Genomic DNA, 23430 nt, shown 5'->3' with positions numbered 1-23430 from the left:
CCTGACTTGTGCTTCCAAATCCACGGGCAGCATGTACCCCAGAATCCCTGCACAACTGCAGCCAGGTATGTTACTCTGACACACTGCTCCCACCACGGCTCTACGTGATTGACAGGTCCCTTGCTATTGGGAAAGCCATCAATCACCTCTAGGAGTGCTGGGAGAAGCTGGATGGGGCAGTGCTGGACAAGTCTGGTCTCAGACTATGTTCCCCGGCTGGAACTGCCAATTACATGTTATACCTGCATGCCAGCAGACAGACATTGCACGCACTCACTATCTAGACTCTCTATCAATAGGTCTCCTGGGATCTGGGAGGAAACTGCAGAAAGCAGAGAGAACATAAGAACTAACAACAGATCTTGTTTTTGGTGGGATTTGAGCTCAGGACCCCAGTATTGCAAAGAAACAATGCTACCCACTGAGCCACCGTACTGTCCAACAAGCTTTCGGCTAAATTCCCACAATGAGTAAAGTGAGTGAGATTTATGGAAATCTCATACCCACATTAAATATCGAGAAGTTTCCAAAACAAAGCAGGAGACCTAAACCACAGCAGAAAAAAATAGGTGATAAAAACGCATGTAAAAAAAAACTAAACCCATATCCTAATTTGTGAGGAAATGATACAGAAAATCTGCAACATCAAAAACTCAAAAATATTCATCGTGGTAACTGATATGTAAGGATATCTTACTACTGTTGGACATTCACAAGAATAAAGATAAAAAAAAGTTTTCAACTTGATGTAATGAATGGCTTCAAACTTATCAACGAGCCACATGCCGCCATCTCTCTTACCATCTTTAATTTTTTCATCCGCAGGGAATGGGCCATCAGGATGTACTCCTGCTGCAATCAGAACAACGCGCGAGTCCTCCAGCACCTGTTACAGGAAATCGTACAATTGTGGAGCTTTCATGAGTCAACGTGGCACAGAAAATTCCATCACAATTGGGGTATGGTTAGGAAATTCATCACGGGCTATGACATTGATATCTAGTCCAGCCAGCCTTTAATGTCCTCCCAAGCCAAAAAATAATGTACGTACAAATAAATGTAACTAAACTCTATAAAGACACCATTGCTTGTGAGGTTTTGTTATCGTTATTTTATGCGGCCAATAAGTCATAATTATATGTTAAAAACAACATGCAGCTGCCACTAGAGCACACATCAAACTCTGGGCCATGGGCCAAATCTTCCCCACAGGGTGATCATATTTGGCCCGCGACGACAGTACTGCACTCCAATTATACTATATGGAGGACTAAGTGGGGCCATTATACTGTACAGACTACGTGGGGCCCATTATTCTGTATGGATGACTATATGGGGCCAATTATATTACATGGAGGACTGTGCGGCCCATTATACTTTATGAAGAACTATGTAAGGTCCATTATACTGTAAGGAGGACTATGTAAGGTCCATTATACTGTATGGAGGACTATGTAGGGCACATTATTCTGTATGGAGGACTATGTGGTGCCCGTTATTCTGTATTGAGGACTAAGTGGGGTCTATTACACTGTGTGGAGGACTATGTAACGCCCATTATACTGTGTGGACGAGTATGTGGGGCCCATTATACTGTGTGGAGGACTATGAGGGGCTAATTAAACAGTGTGGCGGACTATGCAGGGCCAATTAAACTGTGTGGAGGGCTGTGTTCGGATCACAGTTGGCACATCACACTGTGTTGAGGTCAAAATACTTTGCTGGGAGCTACAGTAGGGTCTTCTTACAGTGTACGTGGAAGGTACTGTGGAGGAATTCACTGTGGGGGTATCATTATACTGTGCTTGAGGGGCAATTTTGTTGGCATCATACTTTATTTGTATTATTAATTCAAGGTTTTTATCCTTTGTTATTGCATATTTAAATTAGGCCATTGGCCCATATGCTTTTTACTGCCCTTACATAACATATATTATTCCATTATATCCCATTTCTGATTATATGTTTATTTTATTCTAAGATCTTTTTTATTAAAATGTACATTGTTAGTGGGACAACCTCTTTAGGTTTGTTTCTATACGAAGAGGTTCATCGTTATATTTAATGATAAGGAAGAACATCCTCAATTGTAGACATTTTTTTTTAATATATATCAAGGCTGTGCCATGACTTTGTCTAAGATTTTTAATTTGGCACTCTGTGTATTTGAGTTTGACATCCCTGCCTTAAGCGCCCGTTACACATAGCGATATCGCTAGCAATATCGCTGTAACATCACCGATTTTGTGACGCAGCAGCGATATTGCTAGCGATATCGCTATATGTGATACTTACCTCCGACCGGCTCCCCCGCTGATTATCGCTGATCACGCGAGAACGTCCTGGACCATTTCTCGTCGGGCACTTCCTGCTGGGCTTCCTGTGGCGCCGACGAGAGACGCGTGGACGCGGGCGGGAGGACGTCAGGATCGCCTCGTCTGACAGGTAAGTAGCGACCCCCGACCCCTGCTATGTCGCTGGTGAGATCTGCCTGTGTGGCAGCTCACTAGCGACCACTTAGCGATCCATATCGTTGTCGGGATCGCTGGTGCATCGCTAAGTGTAACGGTACCCTTAGGGTATGTGCACACGCTGCGGATTGGGGTGCGGATTTGGCCACACAGATTTTGTAAAATCCGCAGGTAAATCTGCAGGTCAAAAGACCTGCGGTTTTACCTGCGGATTGCTCTGCGGTTTTTCATCTCCTCAATGGAGGAGATGGCAAACCGCAGCGGAATCCGCAGAAAGAATTGACATGTCAATTCTTTCTGCGGTTTCAAAACCTCAGAAAAAACGTGCAGAAAAATCCGCACCGTCTACACTGCGGTTTTTTATTCCCATAGGGAATAATGGTACTGTACACCAAATCCGCTGCGGAACCGTAGCAGAATCCGCAGCGTGTGCACACACCCTTAGAGGGAAAAGTAAATGCACATCCCTACAAAAAGACATTACACAATCAGTGCCCTCTAGTGGTAGCTGATGGAAATCTCACAGTTCACTAGTGATTTAGTAGTGATGAGGACCACACTCTCTTCAAACAAAACTTAAGTGCTTCTCACTAAATTAGAATATCATCATAAAGTTAATTTATTTAAGCTCTTCAATACAAAAAGTAAAACTCATATTATATAGAGTCATTAGAAACAGAGTGATCTATTTCAAGTGTTTATTTCTGTTAATGTTGATGATTATAGTTTACAGCCAATGAAAACCCAAAAGTCATTATCTCAGGAAATTAGAATAATTAACATACAACACATACAAAGCGTTTTAAAAGGTCCCTTAAGGTACTGTCACACTTAGCGATGCACCAGCGATCCCGACCAGCGATATGACGCGGTCAGGATCGCTGGTGCATCGCTAAGTGGTCGCTAGTGAGCTTCCACACAGGCAGATCTCACCAGTGACATCGCTGGGGACGGGGGTCGCTACTTACCTGTCACACTAGGCGATCCTGCGTCCTCCCGCCCGGCTCCACGCTCATCGTCACAGCAGGAAGCCTCAGCAGAAAGCTGACAACGAGAAACAGTCCAGCCTGTTCTCGCGCGATCAGCGATAAGCAGCGGGGGAGCGGGTCGTAGGTAAGAATCAGACACAGCGATATCGCTAGCAATATCGCTATAACGTCACAAGTCTTTAGCCCTTTAGTCTGTTTCAGTAGGCTCCACAATCATGGGGAAGACTGCTGACTTGACAGATGTCCAGAAGGCAGTCATTGACACACTCCACAAGGAGGGTAAGTCACAAAAGGTCATTGCTAAAGAAGCTGGCTGTTCACAGGGTGCTGCATGCAAGCATAGTAATGGAAAGTTTAAGTGGAAGGAAAAAGTGTGGTAGAAAAAGGTGCACAAGCAACCGGGATAATTGCAACCTTGAAAAGATTGTTAAGAAAAGGCCATTCAAAAATGTGGGGGAGGTTCACAAGGAGTGGACTGCTGCTGGAGTCATTGCTTCAAGAGCTACCATACACAGACGTATCCAGGACATGGGCTACAAGTGTCACATTCCTTGTGTCAAGCCACTCATGACCAATAGACAACGCCAGAAGCGTCTTACATGGGCCAGAACTGGACTGATACTCAGTGGTCCAAGAGTCATGGTTTGCTGGTGAGTGGGTTGGATGTGTTAAGGGTTAACCCGGATGGCCTCCTTTTGGTTTTCTCTGAGGCTTTTTATAGCCTCATTGTGGGGCCATCCTTTGTCGGTTATACTTTGACCCTTGGCTGAGTGTGTGACCCCTGTGTGCCTGTGCTATAGCGTGTTTGTATGGTTCTGAACCAGTTCTGTCCCCCGTTGTGAGTTTGCCTTTTGATTCTGTACTGTGTATCTACTTCTCTGGTTTCTGACTCTTGCTACGTCCCTGACTATTCCTGATTAGCCTGCTCCTTGTGTACTGCGCTGCCTCTCTCATTTACTGACCTCGGCTTGTCTTGGATTTCGCCTCCCTCTGGTGCCCCGCCCTTTCCCTGGTGTCTGGTAGCCCCCTTTCCCCTCTTCTCCAGGGTCCCTGTAGCATCCTGCACGCATCTCCAGCAGCAGGACGCTAAGCCCCACCCCCTGTGGTCACGTGACTGCAGGTCCTGTCAGTACACTCACCACCAGGCGTTCTGTTCACTCCAGCCCTGCTGTATTGCTGTCATCTTGCCCAGCTCCCAGACGCTGTAAGAACAGCTGTCACAGGCCATCAGTGGCTCCGGGCTCTCACTGTCAGGGCTGCTGAAACCGCTGGTAAGTGCCCACCTGGCGATTTCTCCTGATACCAAGGTGTTGTTTTCAGATGAAAGTAAATTTTGCATTACATTTGGAAATCAAGGTCCCAGAGTCTGGAGGAAGAGTGGAGAGGCCACAATCCAAGCTGCTTGAGATCTAGTGTGAAGTTTCCACAATCAGTGATGGTTTGGGGAGCCATGTCATCTGCTGGTGTATGTCCACTGTATTTGATCAAAACCAAAGTCAGCACAGCCGTCTACCAGGAAATTTTAGAGCACTTCATGCTTCCCTCTGCCAACAAGCTTTTTGGAGATAGAAATTTCATTTTCCAGCAGGACTTGGCACCTGTCCACACTGACAAAAATACCAATACCTGGTTTACAAACAACAGTATCACTGTGCTTGATTGGCCAGCAAACTCGCCTGACCTTAACCTATAGAGAATCTATGGGGTATTGTCAAGAGGAGGATGAGAGAAACCAGAGCCAACAATTTAGACGAGCTGAAGACCGCTATCAAAGCAACCTGGGCTTCCATAACACCTCAGCAGTGCCACAGGCTGATCGCCTCCATGACACGCCGCATTGATGCAGTAATTGATGGAAAAGGAGCCCCGACCAAGTATTGAGTACATTTACTGAACATACATTTCAGTAGGCCAACATTTCGGATTTTAAAATAATTTTTCAAGCTGGTGTTATAAAGTATTCTAATTTACTGAGATAATGACTTTTGGGTTTTCATTGTCTGTAATTCATAATCAACAACATTGACAGAAATAACACTTGAAATAGATCACTGTTTGTAATGACTCTATATAATCGAGTATATGAGTTTCACTTTTTGTATTAAAGAACTGAAATAAATTAACTTTTTGATGATATTCTAATTTAGTGAGAAGCACTTGTATATAATCATCCACAGGACACTGAAAGGGGTTGTCCATCCCACTGCAAAGATTCACATATACAGTGGGAAAAATAAGTATGTGCTATACTGCCGATTTTGCAAGTTTTCTCACATACAAAGAATGGAGAGGTCTGCAATTTTTATCGTAGGTACACTTCAACTGTGAGACACAATCTTAAAAAAATATCCAGAAAATCACATTAAATCAATTAGTATTTTATTGCATTAAATAAGTATTTGATACAATAGGCAAAAAACAGAACTTAATATTTGGTACAGAAACTATTGTTTGCAATTACAGAGGTCAGATGTTTCCTGTAGTTCTTGACCAAGTTTGCACACACTGCAGCAGGGATTTTGGCCCCCTCCCTCCATACAGATCTTCTCCAGATCTTTCAGGTTTCGTGGCTGTCACTGGGCAAGAATCAGTTTCCGCTCCCTCCAAAGATTTTCTATTGGGTTCAAGTCTGGACACTGACTAGGCCACTCCAGAACCTTGAAATGCTTCTTATGGAACCATCCCTTAGTTTCGCTGGCTGTGTGTTTTGGGTCATTGTCATGATGGAAGATCCAGCCATGACTCATCTTCAATGCTCTTACTGAGGGAAGGAGGTTGATGGCCAAAATCTCACGATACCTGACTCCATTCATCCTAACTTCAATAAGGTGCAGTGGTCCTGTCCCATTTGCAGAAAAGCATTCCCAATGTATGATGTTTCCCCTACCATGCTTCACAGTTGGGATGGTGTTCTTGGGGTGTACCTTCTTCCTCCACACTCGGCAAGTGGAGTTGACACCATAAAGTTCTATTTTGGTCTCATCTGACCACATGACCTTCTCTCATGCCTCCTCTGGATCATCCAGATGGTTATTGGCAGACTTCAAATGGGTGTGGACATGTGATGGTGTGAGAAGGAGGACCTTGCATGACCTGAAGTATTTTAATCCATGACTGTGTAGTGTGTTACGGAGACTGTGTAACTAACGGTAATGTTTGAGACTGTGGTCCCAGCTCTCTTCAGGTCCCAGCTCTCTTCAGGTCCTCAAGTGTAGTTCTAGGCTGATTTCTGACCTTTCTCAGAATTATCCTTACCCCACAAGGTGAGATCTTACATGAAGCCACAGACCGAGGAAAAATGACAGTCATCTTCATCTTGAGTTTATTCCATTTTCTAATAATTGCACCAACAGTTGTTGCTTTCTCACCAAGCTGCTTGCCTATTGTCCTGTAGCCCATCCCAGCCTTGGGCGGGTCTACAATTTTGTCCCTGGTGTCCTTAGACAGCTCTTTGGTCTTGGCCATAGTGGAAAGGTTGCAGTGTGATTGATTGAGTGAGTGTGTGGACAGTTGTCTTTTATACAGGTAACAAGTTCAAACAGTTGCAATTAATACAGGTAATGAGTGTGGAGTAGGAGGGCTTCTTAAAGAAAAACTAACAGGTATGTGAGAACCAGAATTCTTGCTGGTTGGTAGGTGATCAAAAATTTATTTCATGGAAAAAATGCAGTTTAATTATTTAAAAATCATACAATGTGATTTTCTGGTTTTTATTCCTAGATTCTGTCTCTAACAGTTGAAGTGTTCCTACAATAAAAATTACAGACCTCTCCATTTTTTGTAGGTGGAAACCTTACAAAATTGGCAGTATATCAAATACTTATTTTCCCCACTGGTCACACTGTTTGGATTCCGCTTTGCTTGCTGGTCTGAGCAGTCTGCATGTCATCTCAAGTATGTGCTTTACATATCTGTGGTCATGTGCTAACTAAATTCTAATTCGCTAATCCAAACAGAGCAAGGAACCATAGGCCAAAGAAGTAACATTAAATCATCTAAAATAATCTAAAATAAAGCAATAAAAAATGGAGATACAAATACAAAAAAGGTACTGCCTACTTAGGTAGCATACCCATACCTAAATAGACCAGTGTCGTCGAACAAAGACTATATGAAAAACATGGCTGCCACAAACCTGCCATAAGAGTAATCCTAAGTGCAAAGCCTTTAAACAAGGTTCAACTACAGCCACAAATACTTAACCATGTTCAATGCAACCAGCATCAGGAATGTAAAAGAGCAGGTCATTATAATTCGCAATTCTAGTCCACTACATACATGCGTGGTCAAAATTGTAGCTACCCCTCGTTTAATGACAGAAAAACCCACAATGGTGACAGAAATTACTTGAATCTGCCAAAAGTAATAATAAATAAAAAATCTATGAAAATGAACAAATGAAAGTCAGACATTGCTTTTGAACCATGCTTCCACAGAATTAAAAAAAAATAACTCATGAAATAGACAAGGACAGAAATGATGGTACCCCTGAAAATAATGTGACAAAAGGGACATGTTAAATCAAGGCGTGTCCACTAATCAGCATCACAGGTGTCTACAATCTTGGAATCAGTGAGTGGGCCTGTATAGAGGGCTACAGATACACACTCTGCTGTTTGGCGACATGGTGTGTATCACACTCAACATGGGCCAGAGGAAGCGAAGGAAAGAGTTTTCTCAGGAGATTAGAAAGAAAATTTAGACAAACATGTTAAAGGTAAAAGTTATAAGACCATCTCCAAGCAGCTTGATGTTCCTGTGACTAGAGTTGCACATATTATTCAGAAATTTATGCTCCATGGGACTGTAGCCAACCTCCCTTGACGTGGCCGCAGGAGGAAAATTGATGACAAATCAAAGAGACGGATAATACGAATGGTAACAAAAGAGCCCAGAAAAACTTCTAAACAGATTAAAGGTGAACTTCAAGTTCAACAAACATCAGTGTCAGATCGCACCATCCGTCCTTGTATGAGCCAAAGTGGACTTCATGGGAGACTACCAAGGAGGACACCATTTTTAGAAAAAAAAATCATAAAAAAGCCAGACTGGAATTTGCCAAACTACATGTTGACAAACCACAAAGCTTCTGAGAGAATGTCCAATGGACAGATGAGACAAAAGTGGAACTTTTTGGCAAGGAACATCAGCTCTATGTTTACAGATGGAAAACTGAAGCATATCAAGAAAAGAACACTGTCCCTACTGTGAAACATGGAGGAGGCTCTGTTATGTTCTGGGGCTGCTTTGCTGCATCTGGCACAGGGTGTCTAGAATCTGTGCAGGGTACAATGAAATCTCAAGACTATCAAGGGATTCTAGAGAGAAAGGTGCTGCCCAGTGTCAGAAAGCTTGGTCTCAGTTTCAGGTAATTGGTCTTGCAACAGGATAATGAGCCAAAACACACAGCTAAAAACACCCAAGAATGGTTAAGAGGAAAACAATGGACTATTCTGAAGTGGCCTTCTATCAGACCTGGCCTAAATCCTGTTGAGCATCTTTGGAAAGAGCTGAAACATGACGTCTGGAAAAAGCAACCTTCAAACACGAGACAACTGGAGCAGATGTCAAGGAGGGGGCCAAAATACCTGTCGAGAGGTGCAGGAATCGTTTGACTGCAGTGATTGCCTCAAAAGGTTGTGCAACAAAATATTAAGTTAAGGGTACCATCATTTCTGTCCAGGCCTATTTCATGAGTTTTATTTTAATTTAAATTCTGTGGAAGCATGGTTGAAAAGCAATGTCTGACTCATTTGCTCATTTTCATAGATTTTTGATTTATTATTACTTTTGTCAGATTCAAGTTATTTCTGTGAACATTGCAGGTTTTTCTGTCACTAAACGAGGGGTACCAATTTTGACAACATGTGTAGAGGTAAATATACAGGCAATGCATTCAAAGTCTACTTGCTAATACTTGCAAATCAACAAAATAGAAACAGCTGACCGGCACCGCCAACAGAGCTCACACCGCCGGATAAATTCAAAGTGCAGGAGTTGCAGCCGGCAAATAACCCAAAACCCGCAGGTGCTCATTCATGAGAAAGAACATATCCATGATGCAGATCACAAGAAAAATTGAATGGAACTCACCGGGTAAAATATGCAAGGCTTTATTAGGAAATCTTCAAGGGGAGAACGGGAGCTAAAAAAACAGGAGCGACGACAATCGTTTTGCGCAAGGTGCGCTTCCACAGGTCACCTTGCGCGAAACAATCGTCGTCGCTCCTGTCTTTTTAAGCTCCCGTTGAAGATTTCCTAATAAAGCCTTGCATATTTTACCCAGTGAGTGCCATTCAATTTTTCTTGTGATCTACTTGCTAATACTGATTATGCTGTAAAATATATATATTTGCTGGACATGCAAATGGAAATATACATATCAATACATACATTAAATAAGGTATGTGCAAAATATAAAGGTAACCAGCTCACCTGCTTTCTTGGCTAGTAGTGGTGCGTGGAAGCTCGGATATTTCGTGAAGCCACCCATGGGGTAAATCAATAATAAAAAAAGTTTCCAGCTTCCAAATATACAAAAATTTACTCAAGGTATAAGAACAAGGATAAACGGACATGCCCCATCATAGCGGAAAGACACAGCAACGCGGATCGAACAATATGTTCTTTTTCAAGCCAAGCTTTTAAAGTGACATGTGTGCATAGGTAAAAGAGGGCATGCGACCTAGTCAGACAGTGCAGATCCCTAACGCGCGTTTTGAATGCACCTTCTTCCTGGAATTTTTTTTTTTTTATTGCTCTATTTTAGATTATTTGTTAATAAAAATGATTTAATGTTACTTCTTTGGCCTATGCTTCCTTGCTCGGTTTGGATTAGTTTATATTTGTGAAGTGCCATAAATCTAAGACACTTGCTGGTAGGTTTATATAGATTATAATTCGCTCAGACCGCACATATGAAAATCGTATACTCATCATCACTTGACGACCCCTCACAAGGATATCTCACACTATTCGGATTCAGAAGATGAATTCATCGCTTGCCAAAAATTTGCATTGTGCTGGACAATCCCTTTAAAAGGTTCAGTTTTTACAAATGAAAGGAAACCCATCATGTCTAGAATCACTATTCACCTGCAGATATAGGGTCATTTTGCAGATAAAGGGTCATTTTGCAGATAAATAGCATTAAAATCCTGCCACCTGTTTCAATACTGGAGCAGCGGCTACAGGGAGAAAATACAGTTAAATTCCTTTAGAATCTGCTCCCTTCCTGTCATCAGGTGATGCAGGTAGCGGATACTGCTCACTATAAAAGGAAAGTGGCTATTATCATTTCCCAGCATCCTGATTGACAGTCTACCCTATACACATACGCTGCACAGCAGGATGTCAATCAGAGTTACATCCACGCTCACTGTATAGAGAAGGGTGAGTGTAACCGCTCCTATCACTGGACAGGAGCAAATGCAGGGAGGACATAAGTTCCTTTTCTCCCTGTAGCCACTGCTCCAATAAGGCAAACAGGAAGGATGGTGACAATATTTACTGTAGACTAACCTACAATGTGCAAGTAAATAATATTTCTGGACATGACAGATTCCCTTTAGTCTCTCTTAGACTGTGATCTAAGAATTTTTGGAAGAACTGTCCTGAGTACAGGACCAGCCAAGGGTTCTCTGACATTAGCACCTGCATCTTAGCCATATATGAGGCTGTGGAGTTGGGGGTGAGGAGACCCCCGGCCTGTCCATGTGTCAGGTCTGTGGGACAGAGATGTGAGAAACCGGCCTTAGTAGTGAAACTGCACGAGCCAGTGAGCTCAGTGATTGGCTGAAGGCAGTGTGTCAATGCAATATTACCACTGCTGCCATTCAACAAAGACTAAAGTAGTTGTGGACACTCAGCACTGGAGCCAAAGAGGACAAGTAGAGGTCAGGATTATTTTATTTTTTTACACACACACCAGTGAGCCTTGAGGCTAAAGTGATCTGAAATGAGACTACCCTGTGTACTGAAGATATATATTACATATACGCATAATATAGCAGCAACTGTCAAAAACACTGAGGACATATTACTAGAATCATGTTGATTGGCCAATTTTACTAAAAAATGAAGATGTAACAACCAAACCCCAAGAACAGGGTGAGAATTTCATATTTTTCACCACTTCCCCGCACTGGAAATCCCCATTTTTTAGTACATTCTCAGTGCTAAAATGACTGGTGTCAACACAAACTACGACATGTCACTAAAAACAAGCCCTCATATGTCTATTCCGCAAGAAAAATATAAAAGTTATGGCTCTGCAAAGAATGGAAAGAAAGCACAAAAACAAAAAATAGCCTGTTAGGGAGGGGAAATACAGGACATGCCACAAATGTCAGATAGTCCTAGTGGTGGAATCTCATGTATGGGAGTTCTGGACATTACAGCCTTTGTGCGGCCACCTCTACACATCACGTGGCCTGTTACAGGGACCATTCTCAATCTGACAAATCTATCATCCACTTATAGAATATCTTTTCATGCTGATTTTTTTTTTGTGTTTTTTATTCATGCTTTTTTTGCTTATATTTTCACTTAAATAATTTTTTTTTTCATGGCTGGTTTATTTTCTATATTTTTTATTTTAAAATTGTCTTTCTTTTCTAGGCTCACAACGGGAGGAGGACCTCGCCCTGGACGATGACGAGCTCATCCGTCTAGTCCAGGAGCGAGTCCCGCTGTGGGACACCCGTCACCAACTGCACTCGGACAACGTGGTGATCCGGCGGCTCTGGAACGAGGTGGCCGCATCGCTGGTGGATGGCTGGGACAACGCCTCTCCCCAGGTCCGCAAGGATTTTCGTAAGTATTTAAATGCAGTGTGATGCAGCAGTGATCTTGGCCGGGATCACCCAACTGTGTGTGATGCTAGTAACTCCATGGAGTTTCTAGCATCACACACAGTTGGGTGATCACGGCCTCCAGTGCATACTCTTATTTTTTTTTTTGTTTTTACCCACAGTGAACAAAGTCAGAACCCGTTGGCGCTCGATGAAGGACCGCTTCAACAGGGATATCCGTCAGGAGAAGCAGGTTCGCAGTGGTGCTGCGGCAGGGACCGGCATGAAATACAGATATCATCGTGCCTTGGCCTTTTTAAGACCGGTCCTTGCCTCCCGAACGTAAGTATTTTCTAGTTGTATTGTGTTTTATTCTGTGCTTTTCTATTCCACAGGAGTTGGCGATTGTTAATTTATGCTAGTAATTTCTTTCTTTTCTTTTCACAGCACCTGGAGCAGCACCCTGCAACCTGGGCCCGAAGCGGTCCTTCATCAAGCTGCCCCGGACCCGTCCCAGCCATCCATCAGCGAAGAAGCACCTTGCAGGTCTGCACCACAGTCATCTGGAGACCAGGAAGCTGGTCGCTCAGGTGTTCCCCTGTCCCAGGTCTCTGCCACTGGTTTTGCGGGCACTTCCCGCCAGCAGTGGCAGAGGACCTCGGACAGGCCTGTCATGCCCGAGTTCGTTGAATTGAGCTCGGTCTTTCAGAGTAGCCTCAAGGCACTCTCCGATAGACTTGAGAGTGGTTTCCTCCTTTTGGACCAACGCTACAAGTCTATCGAGGGTCGCCTTGAGCGCCTGGAAGTCGACCTCGCCAGACCAGCGCATCATTTCTATACACAAATAGCTCGGGACACGGTGGAATACCTTACCCCTGAACTCCAGTTGACTGTCATGCAGGCCTGCAACAATGCTTTTATGCAGGCTATGCAGCAGAGTAGATATATGCAGCAGTCAGCGGTGGCATTTCCACCTGTGCCACCGCTGACTCGATTCACAGCATTACCTACTTCTGCTGCATATCACTGCACGGCTACCACACTTCCAAGCCACGCCGGACACCAATATACCGCCCCAAGTCCGAGTGCAGCTGGACACTTCCCCGCCAACACCATGCCAAGCGCTGCTCCTGCCTGGCCCACCACTGCTGCCGCCACCACCACCACCACCACCGGATGGCCTGTCGTCGCCACCCCTGCCTGGAGCGCCACCACCACCACCCGGAGCACCACCCCTGACTGGGGCAACACCGCCGCCACCACCATCACCACCACCGGGAGGACCACCCCGGTATGGACCGCCACCACCACCACCACTTCTGAGCAGCATCAGCTGGGGACCCGCATTCACTATTTACGGCCCCTGCCAGGACATCCACCACCACCACCAGCATGCTACAGCAGCTACAGGATCCTGGTAGGCGGTCCACAAGCTCCAGGCGGTCCCCCAGCTCCAGCCGGTCCACGGCCTCCAGGCGGTCCACAGGCTCAAGGCGGTCCCCGGGGTTGAGCCACTCCTCAGGCTCCAGGCGCTCCAGGCAGGACAGCAGCACGCCGACGGGCCACCATCATAAAAAAAAAAAAAAAGAGGAGGACTCTAACCCTCCCTACTCCCTCACCTCCCACTTGCAAACTTTCCTTGCCACTGCTGCCTTCCCCCACTTCTTTGGTTCCTCCTTCCCCTAGAACCCCTTCCTCCACCCTAAGCCGTTCCTCATCCCTCCACACCCCCCAGTTTCCACCAACTGACCCCAAGTAAATTTTTTTTTTAAATCTTAAATTCTTTTATTTAAATAAAGTTTAACGTTTGATTTGAAAAAATTGTTTGGTTATTGTGTCTTTCGCCGCCTGCACACACTGCGCCGTACACTTTATGTTTTTGACACCTCATAGCTCCAGTACTGACACATGTTTCTTGTGTCAGTCCTGGAGAAATGTGATGTCAAAAACACAAATATATGACTTGTATTTTCATCCACCAGGCTCTTCAGTCTGCTAATATTGGTCAGATTGATGGTGGAGGGTGCAAGGCATATCTATTCTCACCTTTCCAAGTGTCGTAAAGAGTGAATTGAGGATGGTGTGTTTTGCCCATCCCCATTTCACTCTTTGTGACACAAGGCCAGGGGATCCTAGATACCTTGTTATGAACCACATCATCTATACAGTCTGTGGCAAATAGACTGAATAGATTATGGAGAAATTACAGGCCAAATCTACAAATACCCTGGCCTGGTGTCATAACTATTTAGCACACCTGGCCAGGTGAGTATACCTATGAGTTGTAATCTGCAGCGTCGCTTCAGTCTTCATTATCTATTGCACACAGACTGTAGAGATGCTGGAGGTTAACTCCTATGTGTATTCACCTGGCCAGGTGTCCAAAATTTCTGAAGTTAGGATGTGTTTTTTGGGGGCATCATCAATTCATCATGACACCAGGCCAGGGGATTGTAAAAGTTGTATAAACCTTTATCATCTCTCCAGTCTGCGTTCGACAGTGGAGATACTAAAACTAATAGTTTTAATCACATGGTCAGTTATCAGACAGAGTGATGGTTGTTACTGCATCCCAAAATCAATATACTTAGGCCAGGTGATATAAATATTAGTTGTATTATCTACACCTTCTCGCCAATATGCCTTATGAACACGGACTGGAGAAATGAGGAAGGTCATACAACTTTTATATGTAGGGTCACCTGGTCAGGAGTCCTAGTAAAGTCAGGAAGCACAGCATCCTGATTTCACTGGACACCTGGGCAGGCGAGTAGTGGAGTGTATTAAGACACAGTACACTGGGTACAGGAAAGAAAAAAAAAAACGGTATTTTATTATTGACAAACAACAAAGCTATTACACCATTTGATCCTGCCATGCTACACGACCCACATCGGATAAGAAGAAGTCCGCAAATTGGTCCCTCATTTGGGAAACTTCGACTGATGACGGAAGAGGATGCTGATTAAAATCTGGCAAAGGGTTGGCAGCAGGTTCATCCATGTCAACGTTCGGCCGCTCCTTTGCCATAACAAAATTGTGCAGAACCACGCACGCCTTCACCACCTCATCCACTGTTTCAAGTTTGAGATTGATGGCGGTGCTGAGAATTCACCATCTGGACACTAGAATGCCAAAGGCACACTCTACAGTCCTGCGTGCCCTCGTAAGCCTGTAGTTGAATACTTTCTTGGAGTGGTCCAAGTCACGGCTGGAGTACGGCTTGAGCAGGTTTTGGCACATCTGAAATGCCTCATCCCCAACCACTACAAATGGAAAGTGGAGCTTGGGTTTGGGGAAGAGGCCGTGCCAGTGGAAAATTGAACTGGTTGCCGTACAACCTCCGGCCCATATCAGAGTTTTTAAAAGTCTGGGAATCGTTGCCCCGTCCGAATGCCCCTATGTCTACCGCCACAAACCGGCAGTCTGCATCCGCAATGGCCATGAGTACTGTCGAAAAGTACTTCTTGTAGTTGTAGTACTCAGAGCCACTTCTTGCCGGTTTTGTGATGCGGATGTGCTTCCCGTCCACCGCTCCTAGGCAGTTCGGGAAATTGCAGACTGCCCAGAATTTGTCCGCTATTTGAAGTCACTTTTCGGCGGTGGGCAAGGGCAGAAACTTCGGACACAGAACATCCCACAGAGCCCTGCAGGTGTCGGCAACAATCCCGGATAAAGTGGAGATTCCCAGCCGGTACTGGAAATGCAGGGATGAAAGACTCTCTCCAGTTGCCAGGAACCTGCAAAACATAAAAAGAAAAAAAATTATATCTCTGTCTAGGGTATTAATAAAAACACTGAAAATAAAAAGTACATGGCATAACTATTTTGCATGTTTTTTAATACAACATAGCAGAAAAACATTTTATAAAGGCTTGTGGTTAGTACATGACAGAAGAAAAACCATTATGCAAAAAAGCAATTTCCCAAAAATAATGTTAAAATTCATTACCAAAAAACACAGAATTTTTTAGCCAACCAAAAAAAAAAAAATTTAAAAAAAACATGCAAACATAAAAACATTACATACCGTAAGGTGACGAGGAGCCTTTCTTTGGGAGGAATGGCACGCCGGAGCTGAGTGTCCCGTCTCCGGATGATTCCTTCAACCATACCCAGCAAGTCCAGGAAGCTTTGCTGGGACTTCCGGGTATACTCTGCAAATTTCTCCTGGTTTTCCTGGAGCTCGCTGTACAGCGTGTGATACGCTCCACGGCTTTCCCGGAGTTCAATTATTGGATGCCTCCAAAACCGATGCCGCTGCCGTCTGTGCTGTCTCTCCCTCTCCCTTTGTTGCTGGCAAGAAAAGGCATACGCCTGGAGACAGCGCAATGTCAAGATCCAACTTGAATCGGAAATTATCCAGACGCAGGTCCATCTTGACACCGGAAACAGCAGCAAAATCTGAGGAATTCATATTACAGGGTCTATATAAAACATTCCAATAACACACGCCCACTGGTGTCCCATTGGTGTAATCTGTTTCTATTGTTTTTCAAGGATTGTGAAATGTCACACCTAAAAACGCATGCGTCAAAAAAACGCAAACGCATGCAAAAACGCATGTAAAATGCAAGAAACGCTGCGTTTTTTTGACGCATCAGCGAACGCATGACGCTTACAAAATGCGCGTTTGTATTGCATTTGCATGCGTTTTTCGTTGCGTTTTTTATGCGCACGATGCGCTGCGCAAAAAAACGCTAATGTGAAACTAGCGAACATTAAAGTTGTGTTCACAAAGCTATGATTCCATGATTTTCGCCACTGCTGTTGTAGTACTGTATTTTTTTGCTGCGATTTTGGCAAACACTGACAAAACAATGCGATTTCGCCATGATTGCTGAATAAAAACTATGTGGCCGCAATGTGTGAGCACAGCCTGAAGTCCTGCTTACTGAGGCACTGCAGCTGGTGCCTACAACTGGCTGTGCCTGTTACTACAGCGCATCCTACTCATCTAGCAGGTCAGATCCCAGCCATGGAGCCGAAGAGAACCCCCTTTAATAAATTGGGATTTCAGTCAGTGTTTAATACATTTAGACTATTTGTGAAAACCTATTAAAAGCATTGTATTCTTACATCTTTTGTACTAAAATAACTCCATGACTGTAAGGAATGCATTCACACCACCCAATTTGCAGTGTTAAAAGAGCAATGATAAGGGGGTTTTACACTAAGCGATATCGCTAGCAATATCGCTAAAACGTCACTGGTTTTGTAACGTTATATCGATATTGCTAGCGATATCGCTATGTGTGATACTTACCAGCGACCGGCTCCCCCGCTGTCCATCGCTGATCGCGCGAGAATGTCCGGCTCCATTTCTCATCGGGGGCTTCCTGCTGAGACTTCCTGCTGTGACGACGAGCGACGCGTGGAGGCGGGCGGGAGGACGTCAGGATCGCTGTGTGTGAAAGGTGAGTATCGTCCGCTGCGTCGCTGCTGCATCGCTGTGAGATCTTTCTGTATGAAAGCTCACTAGCGATCATTTAGCGATGCACCAGCGATCCTGACCGGGTCGGATCGCTGGTCGGATCGCTGGTGCATCGCTAAATGTAAAAGGGCCTATAGGTAAATATCTACCAACTGGTGGTCATTTAACAGCCTGTTTACATAGGCTAACCGCACCTCAGATACACACTGAACGATCTGTAATAAGCTGTGCAGTGTGAATATGCTGCCACTGTTCCCAGAAGCGCAGGGCCTGTTAACAAAGGACAACGTGCTGCTAAAAACAATGATCTCCTGTGCAGCACAATAGATCATTTCACAGGCAAATTAGTGTTTTGCTTCTTTTTTGGGCAATTGGTCAGGAATGACCCGGCGGTCCGATGTGCCATCTCGGTGGCTGCATTTTGCCGCCTCCGGAGAGTGAGTAAGCTGCTTTGTACTGGCTATCAAGCTGACAGCCGGCTCTGAGAAGGTGTTGTCCTCCGACTCCCAGCAATCAATTGTACCCACTTATCTCAGAACGCAAGCACTTCTGGGTCTGAACGACATCAGCAGTGCGACCACATAATTTCTCAAGCTGCTGATGTCACTTTCCAGGGCAGCAGAAGTGCAGTGAATGTCTGAGTCAGGGGATTAGTGTGAACAAAGTATGAGGAGTGAGGGGGATTAGTGCAGACACAATCTGAGGAGTGAGGGGGATTAGTGCAGACCCAGTATGAGGAGTGAGGGGGATTAGTGCAGACACAGTAAGAGAAGTGAGGGGGATTAGTGCAGACATAGTCTGAGGAGTGAGGGGGATTAGTGCAGACACAGTCTGAGGAGTGAGGGGGATTAGTGCAGACACAGTCTGAGGAGTGAGGGGGATTAGTGCAGACACAGTCTGAGGAGTGAGGGGGATTAGTGCAGACACAGTCTGAGGAGTGAGGGGGATTAGTGCAGACACAGTATGAGGAGTGAGGGGGATTAGCGCAGACACAGTATGAGGAGTGAGGGGGATTAGTGCAGACAGAGTATGAGGAGCGGATTGCGCAGACACAGTAGAAGGAGCGGATGGCATTAATGCAGACTGAGTATGAGGAGAGAGGGAGGGATTGGTGCAGACACAGTATGAGGAGCTATGGGGGGGATCTGTGTGGACACATTATAAGGAGCAGGGTGTGGTTTGACACAGACACTGAAAAGATGAAGGGGATTTGTGCAGACAGTATTAGGAGGGGGGATTAGTGCAGATACAGTATGAGGTGCAGAGTTCGGGATTTGTGAGAACACAGCATTAGGAGTGGGGTGTGTTTTGGTGTGGACACACTGAGGAGGGGTTTGAGAGGGATTTGTGCAAACCTAGTACAAGGACGAGGGGGGGGGTGGAGGACTGATGCAGACAGTATAAGGAGTGGGGAATTATTTCCAAGGGCGCCAATAAACCTAGGTACATCTCTGTGACTGGCAGCCTGTTTACACTGCACGATTATCATGAAAAGAGCGTTCTGAGATCGATAGTTCACAATATTCTTGTAGTACAAATGCACATGAAGACCCATGACAGTCTATACTGTTGAATGTGATACAAAAAAGAGAACTTTTATACAGTCTGGTTGCCCACACAATCAGAGGTAGCATGGCACATGCATTAAATGGTGTGGAAAGAATCTCACCTTGAAAAGACCCTTCAACATTATGTCAATAATCTTGTACTGCTGGTTGACATCATTTAGTTCAATTAGGTTATTGAGGGCATTGATCTGATCCTTCCTCTTCACCTCAAAAAGCTTCTTATCTACAATCTGTCAAGGCCTAAATAGCAGGAATAAATCTTTCCAGAAAAGTCAGTCACATCGTACAATACAGTCTGTAAGAATAAACCTTCATGTATTTCTCCTTATGTGATAAAGACATTACTCATGCTACCTAAACTGCGGACAGCACAAACCAGGCTGCAGGCTTGTAGCCAGGTATATTATCCTCAGACGTGCTCCAGAACTTCAGAGAGAGAAAGTATTTAGAAGATCCGGCTGTATTCTCCTAGCGCTGCTGCGGATGACTGACAGGTCTCTGCTATAGCGAGAGAAGTGTCAATCACCTAAACCAATGCCGGGAGAACATGGATGGGGTTAGGGCAGGACTAGTCAGATCAGAAGATTTGAGCTTATCATTTTAACTGTATTCTCACTGAAACACCAGAGCAATCCTGCATCCAGAGTCTGGTTCATGCTGCCCGCAGTTAGGTAGCATGAATCACATTACATGTTTCCTTTAAGCCCTTGTTCACATCACATTTTTTGTTTTTATTTAATGTATATGACAAGAAGAGCTCCTTCTATAAATTCCTTAAAGGCATTGTCCACTGTAAAGCTACAAGCCAGGATTCTACGATGCTAGCGTCAGGAGTGAGCGGTGATGTGATATACATAATTCTAGCCACATTCCAACTTGCATTGAGTAATGCTGGGCACGTCTAGTCAGTATGTGTCCGCATGTATGCAAATCACATTCATGCAATCACAAGTCCACCGCCGACACTGGAGAATCCTCACAGTGTACAACGCGCACGATGTGAGGATCCACAAGTCTTCAGTCACATAGAGTGACTGCAAACTTGTAGCTTAAGGGCGGGAAACTCTTTTTAACAGAGGCTATGATGGATGCCTAAGGCCTCTTTCACACATCCGGTTTGTGCCATCAGGCACAATCCGGCATGTGTGTAAAAAAACGGATCCGGTTTTTTTTACCGCCGGATGCGTTTTTTTGTCATTGAGAAGCACATGCGCCGGATCGCGCCGCATGTGCTTCCGTTTGTTCCGGTTTTTACCGGATCCGGCTGAATTTCTCTGTCCGGCGGCCGGACAGGACGGGTGCTGCAGCGTTTTTTTGTCCGGCGAAAAAAGCCGGACATGGACGTATGCGGCCCTTCCGGCTCTGCGGGACAATGTTTCTCAATGGCACATTCCGGCCGCCGGATCAGACTTCTACCTGATCCGGCCACCGCATGCACGGTTTTACCCTGTGCGCATGCCCGGATATCTCTCTCTCTCTTTAACCCGTTCTCTCTCTCTCATACCCTGGTCTCTCTCTCTCTCTTTCATATCCCGTTCTCTCTCTCTCTCTTTCATGCCCCGTTCTCTCTCTCTCTCTTTCATACCCCGTTCTCTCTCTCTCTCTCTTTCATGCCCCGTTCTCTCTCTCTCTTTCATACCCTGTTCTCTCTCTCTCTTTCATACCATGTTCTCTCTCTTTTTCATACCCCGTTCACCGGCTCCTGGATCCTTTTCTTCCCTGGTGACCCCTTTGCAACATAGCCGTGTCAGGCGCCGTAAGATGCGCCGCATATACTTCCGGTCCCTCCGTTCACGGCTGGATCCGGCACTCCATCTTTTTGCCGCATGGCGCCGGAATGCCACCGACGGACATGTGAAAGTAGCCTAACAGTGACAGCTGTTAATCATAGGCTGTGACATCCATGTTGGAAAAAAAAATAATAAGTAAACCACACAAGTTTATTACACTCTGCTCAAAGAATTACAAAAACCTTGGTTTTAGCAAAAAATGTGTTTACCAAGTACCTAATGTTATTTATATGCACTACTGCTTTTACTTACAGCAGGGTATATGTTCATTTTGTTTCTGCCTTAGGTTTTGTCTGTTGAATAGCCAGTGTGAACATGCTCCTACATGTTGAATGTATACCAACTTATACTCCAGTTCATTTCTTCCAGTCATGCTTTAGGTTCTTGCACTCAGTGCAGGTAAGGGTGCGACCTCCATTGCTTTGAGCTGGCCATAACGATTATCGTATATACTCGTGTATAAGCCGACCCGTGTACAAGCCGACCCCCCTAATTTTGTCACAGACAACTGGGATAACTTATTGACTCGCGTATAAGCCGAGGGTGGAAAATGCCGAAGCTATTGCCCTTATAATGCTGCACAGTGAGCGGCCCCTTACAATGATGCACAGTTATTAGTGGCCCCTTATAATGCTGCACAGTGAGTGGCCCCTTACAATGATGCACAGTTATTAGTGGCCCCTTATAATGCTGCACAGTGAGGGGCCCCTTACAATGATGCACAGTTATTAGTGGCCCCTTATAATGCTGCACAGTGAGCGGCCCCTTACAATGATGCACAGTTATTAGTGGCCCCTTACAATGATGCACAGTTATTAGTGGCCCCTTATAATGCTGCACAGTGAGCGGCCCCTTACAATGATGCACAGTTATTAGTGGCCCCTTATAATGCTGCACAGTGAGCGGCCCCTTACAATGATGCACAGTTATTAGTGGCCCCTTATAATGCTGCACAGTGAGCGGCCCCTTACAATGATGCACGGTTATTAGTGGCCCCTTACAATTATGCACAGTTATTAGTGGCCCCTTATAATGCTGCACAGTGAGCGGCCCCTTACAATGATGCACAGTTATTAGTGGCCCCTTACAATGATGCACAGTTATTAGTGGCCCCTTACAATGATGCACAGTGAGCGGCCCCTTACAATGATGCACAGTTATTAGTGGCCCCTTACAATGCTGCACAGTGAGCGGCCCCTTACAATGATGCACAGTTATTAGTGGCCCCTTACAATGCTGCACAGTGAGCGGCCCCTTACAATGATGCACAATTATTAGTGGCCCCTTACAATGATGCACAATTATTAGTGGCCCCTTACAATGATGCACTGTTATTAGTGGCCCCTTATAATGCTGCACAGTGAGTGGCCCCTTACAATGATGCACAGTTATTAGTGGCCCCTTATAATGCTGCACAGTGAGGGGCCCCTTACAATGATGCAGTTATTAGTGGCCCCTTATAATGCTGCACAGTGAGCGGCCCCTTACAATGATGCACAGTTATTAGTGGCCCCTTATAATGCTGCACAGTGAGCGGCCCCTTACAATGATGCACAGTTATTAGTGGCCCCTTACAATGATGCACAGTTATTAGTGGCCCCTTACAATGATGCACAGTGAGCGGCCCCTTACAATGATGCACAGTTATTAGTGGCCCCTTACAATGCTGCACAGTGAGCGGCCCCTTACAATGATGCACAATTATTAGTGGCCCCTTACAATGATGCACAATTATTAGTGGCCCCTTACAATGATGCACAGTGAGTGGCCCCTTACAATGATGCACAGTTATTAGTGGCCCCTTATAATGCTGCACAGTGAGTGGCCCCTTACAATGATGCACAGTTATTAGTGGCCCCTTATAATGCTGCACAGTGAGGGGCCCCTTACAATGATGCAGTTATTAGTGGCCCCTTATAATGCTGCACAGTGAGCGGTCCCTTACAATGATGCACAGTTATTAGTGGCCCCTTATAATGCTGCACAGTGAGCGGCCCCTTACAATGATGCACAGTTATTAGTGGCCCCTTATAATGCTGCACAGTGAGCGGCCCCTTACAATGATGCACAGTTATTAGTGGCCCCTTACAATGATGCACAGTTATTAGTGGCCCCTTACAATGATGCACAGTGAGCGGCCCCTTACAATGATGCACAGTTATTAGTGGCCCCTTACAATGCTGCACAGTGAGCGGCCCCTTACAATGATGCAGTTATTAGTGGCCCCTTACAATGATGCACAATTATTAGTGGCCCCTTACAATGCTGCACAGTGAGCGGCCCCTTACAATGATGCAGTTATTAGTGGCCCCTTACAATGATGCACAATTATTAGTGGCCCCTTACAATGATGCACTGTTATTAGTGGCCCCTTATAATGCTGCAC

General features: G+C 45.1%; 1 protein-coding gene across 1 annotated transcript in view; it reads right to left on the bottom strand.

Annotated features, from left to right (window-relative positions):
• Positions 1-23430, bottom strand: part of CCDC134 (coiled-coil domain containing 134) — a 126356-nt gene that overhangs the window by 10841 nt on the left and 92085 nt on the right. Inside the window, exons 3-4 of the mRNA XM_073586640.1 lie at positions 19356-19477; positions 802-886 (exon numbers count right to left, since the gene is read on the bottom strand). Of these exons, the coding sequence (XP_073442741.1) occupies positions 802-886; positions 19356-19477 (207 nt within the window). The remainder of the gene's footprint in view (positions 1-801; positions 887-19355; positions 19478-23430) is intronic.

The sequence above is a fragment of the Dendrobates tinctorius genome, unplaced genomic scaffold (genome assembly GCF_039654945.1).
Source record: "Dendrobates tinctorius isolate UK_male_01 unplaced genomic scaffold, ASM3965494v1 ptg000094l, whole genome shotgun sequence".
Classification (NCBI taxonomy): domain Eukaryota; kingdom Metazoa; phylum Chordata; class Amphibia; order Anura; family Dendrobatidae; genus Dendrobates; species Dendrobates tinctorius.
The sequence above is the reverse complement of the archived record's forward strand: the minus strand, read 5'-3'. Positions and strand labels throughout refer to the sequence as shown.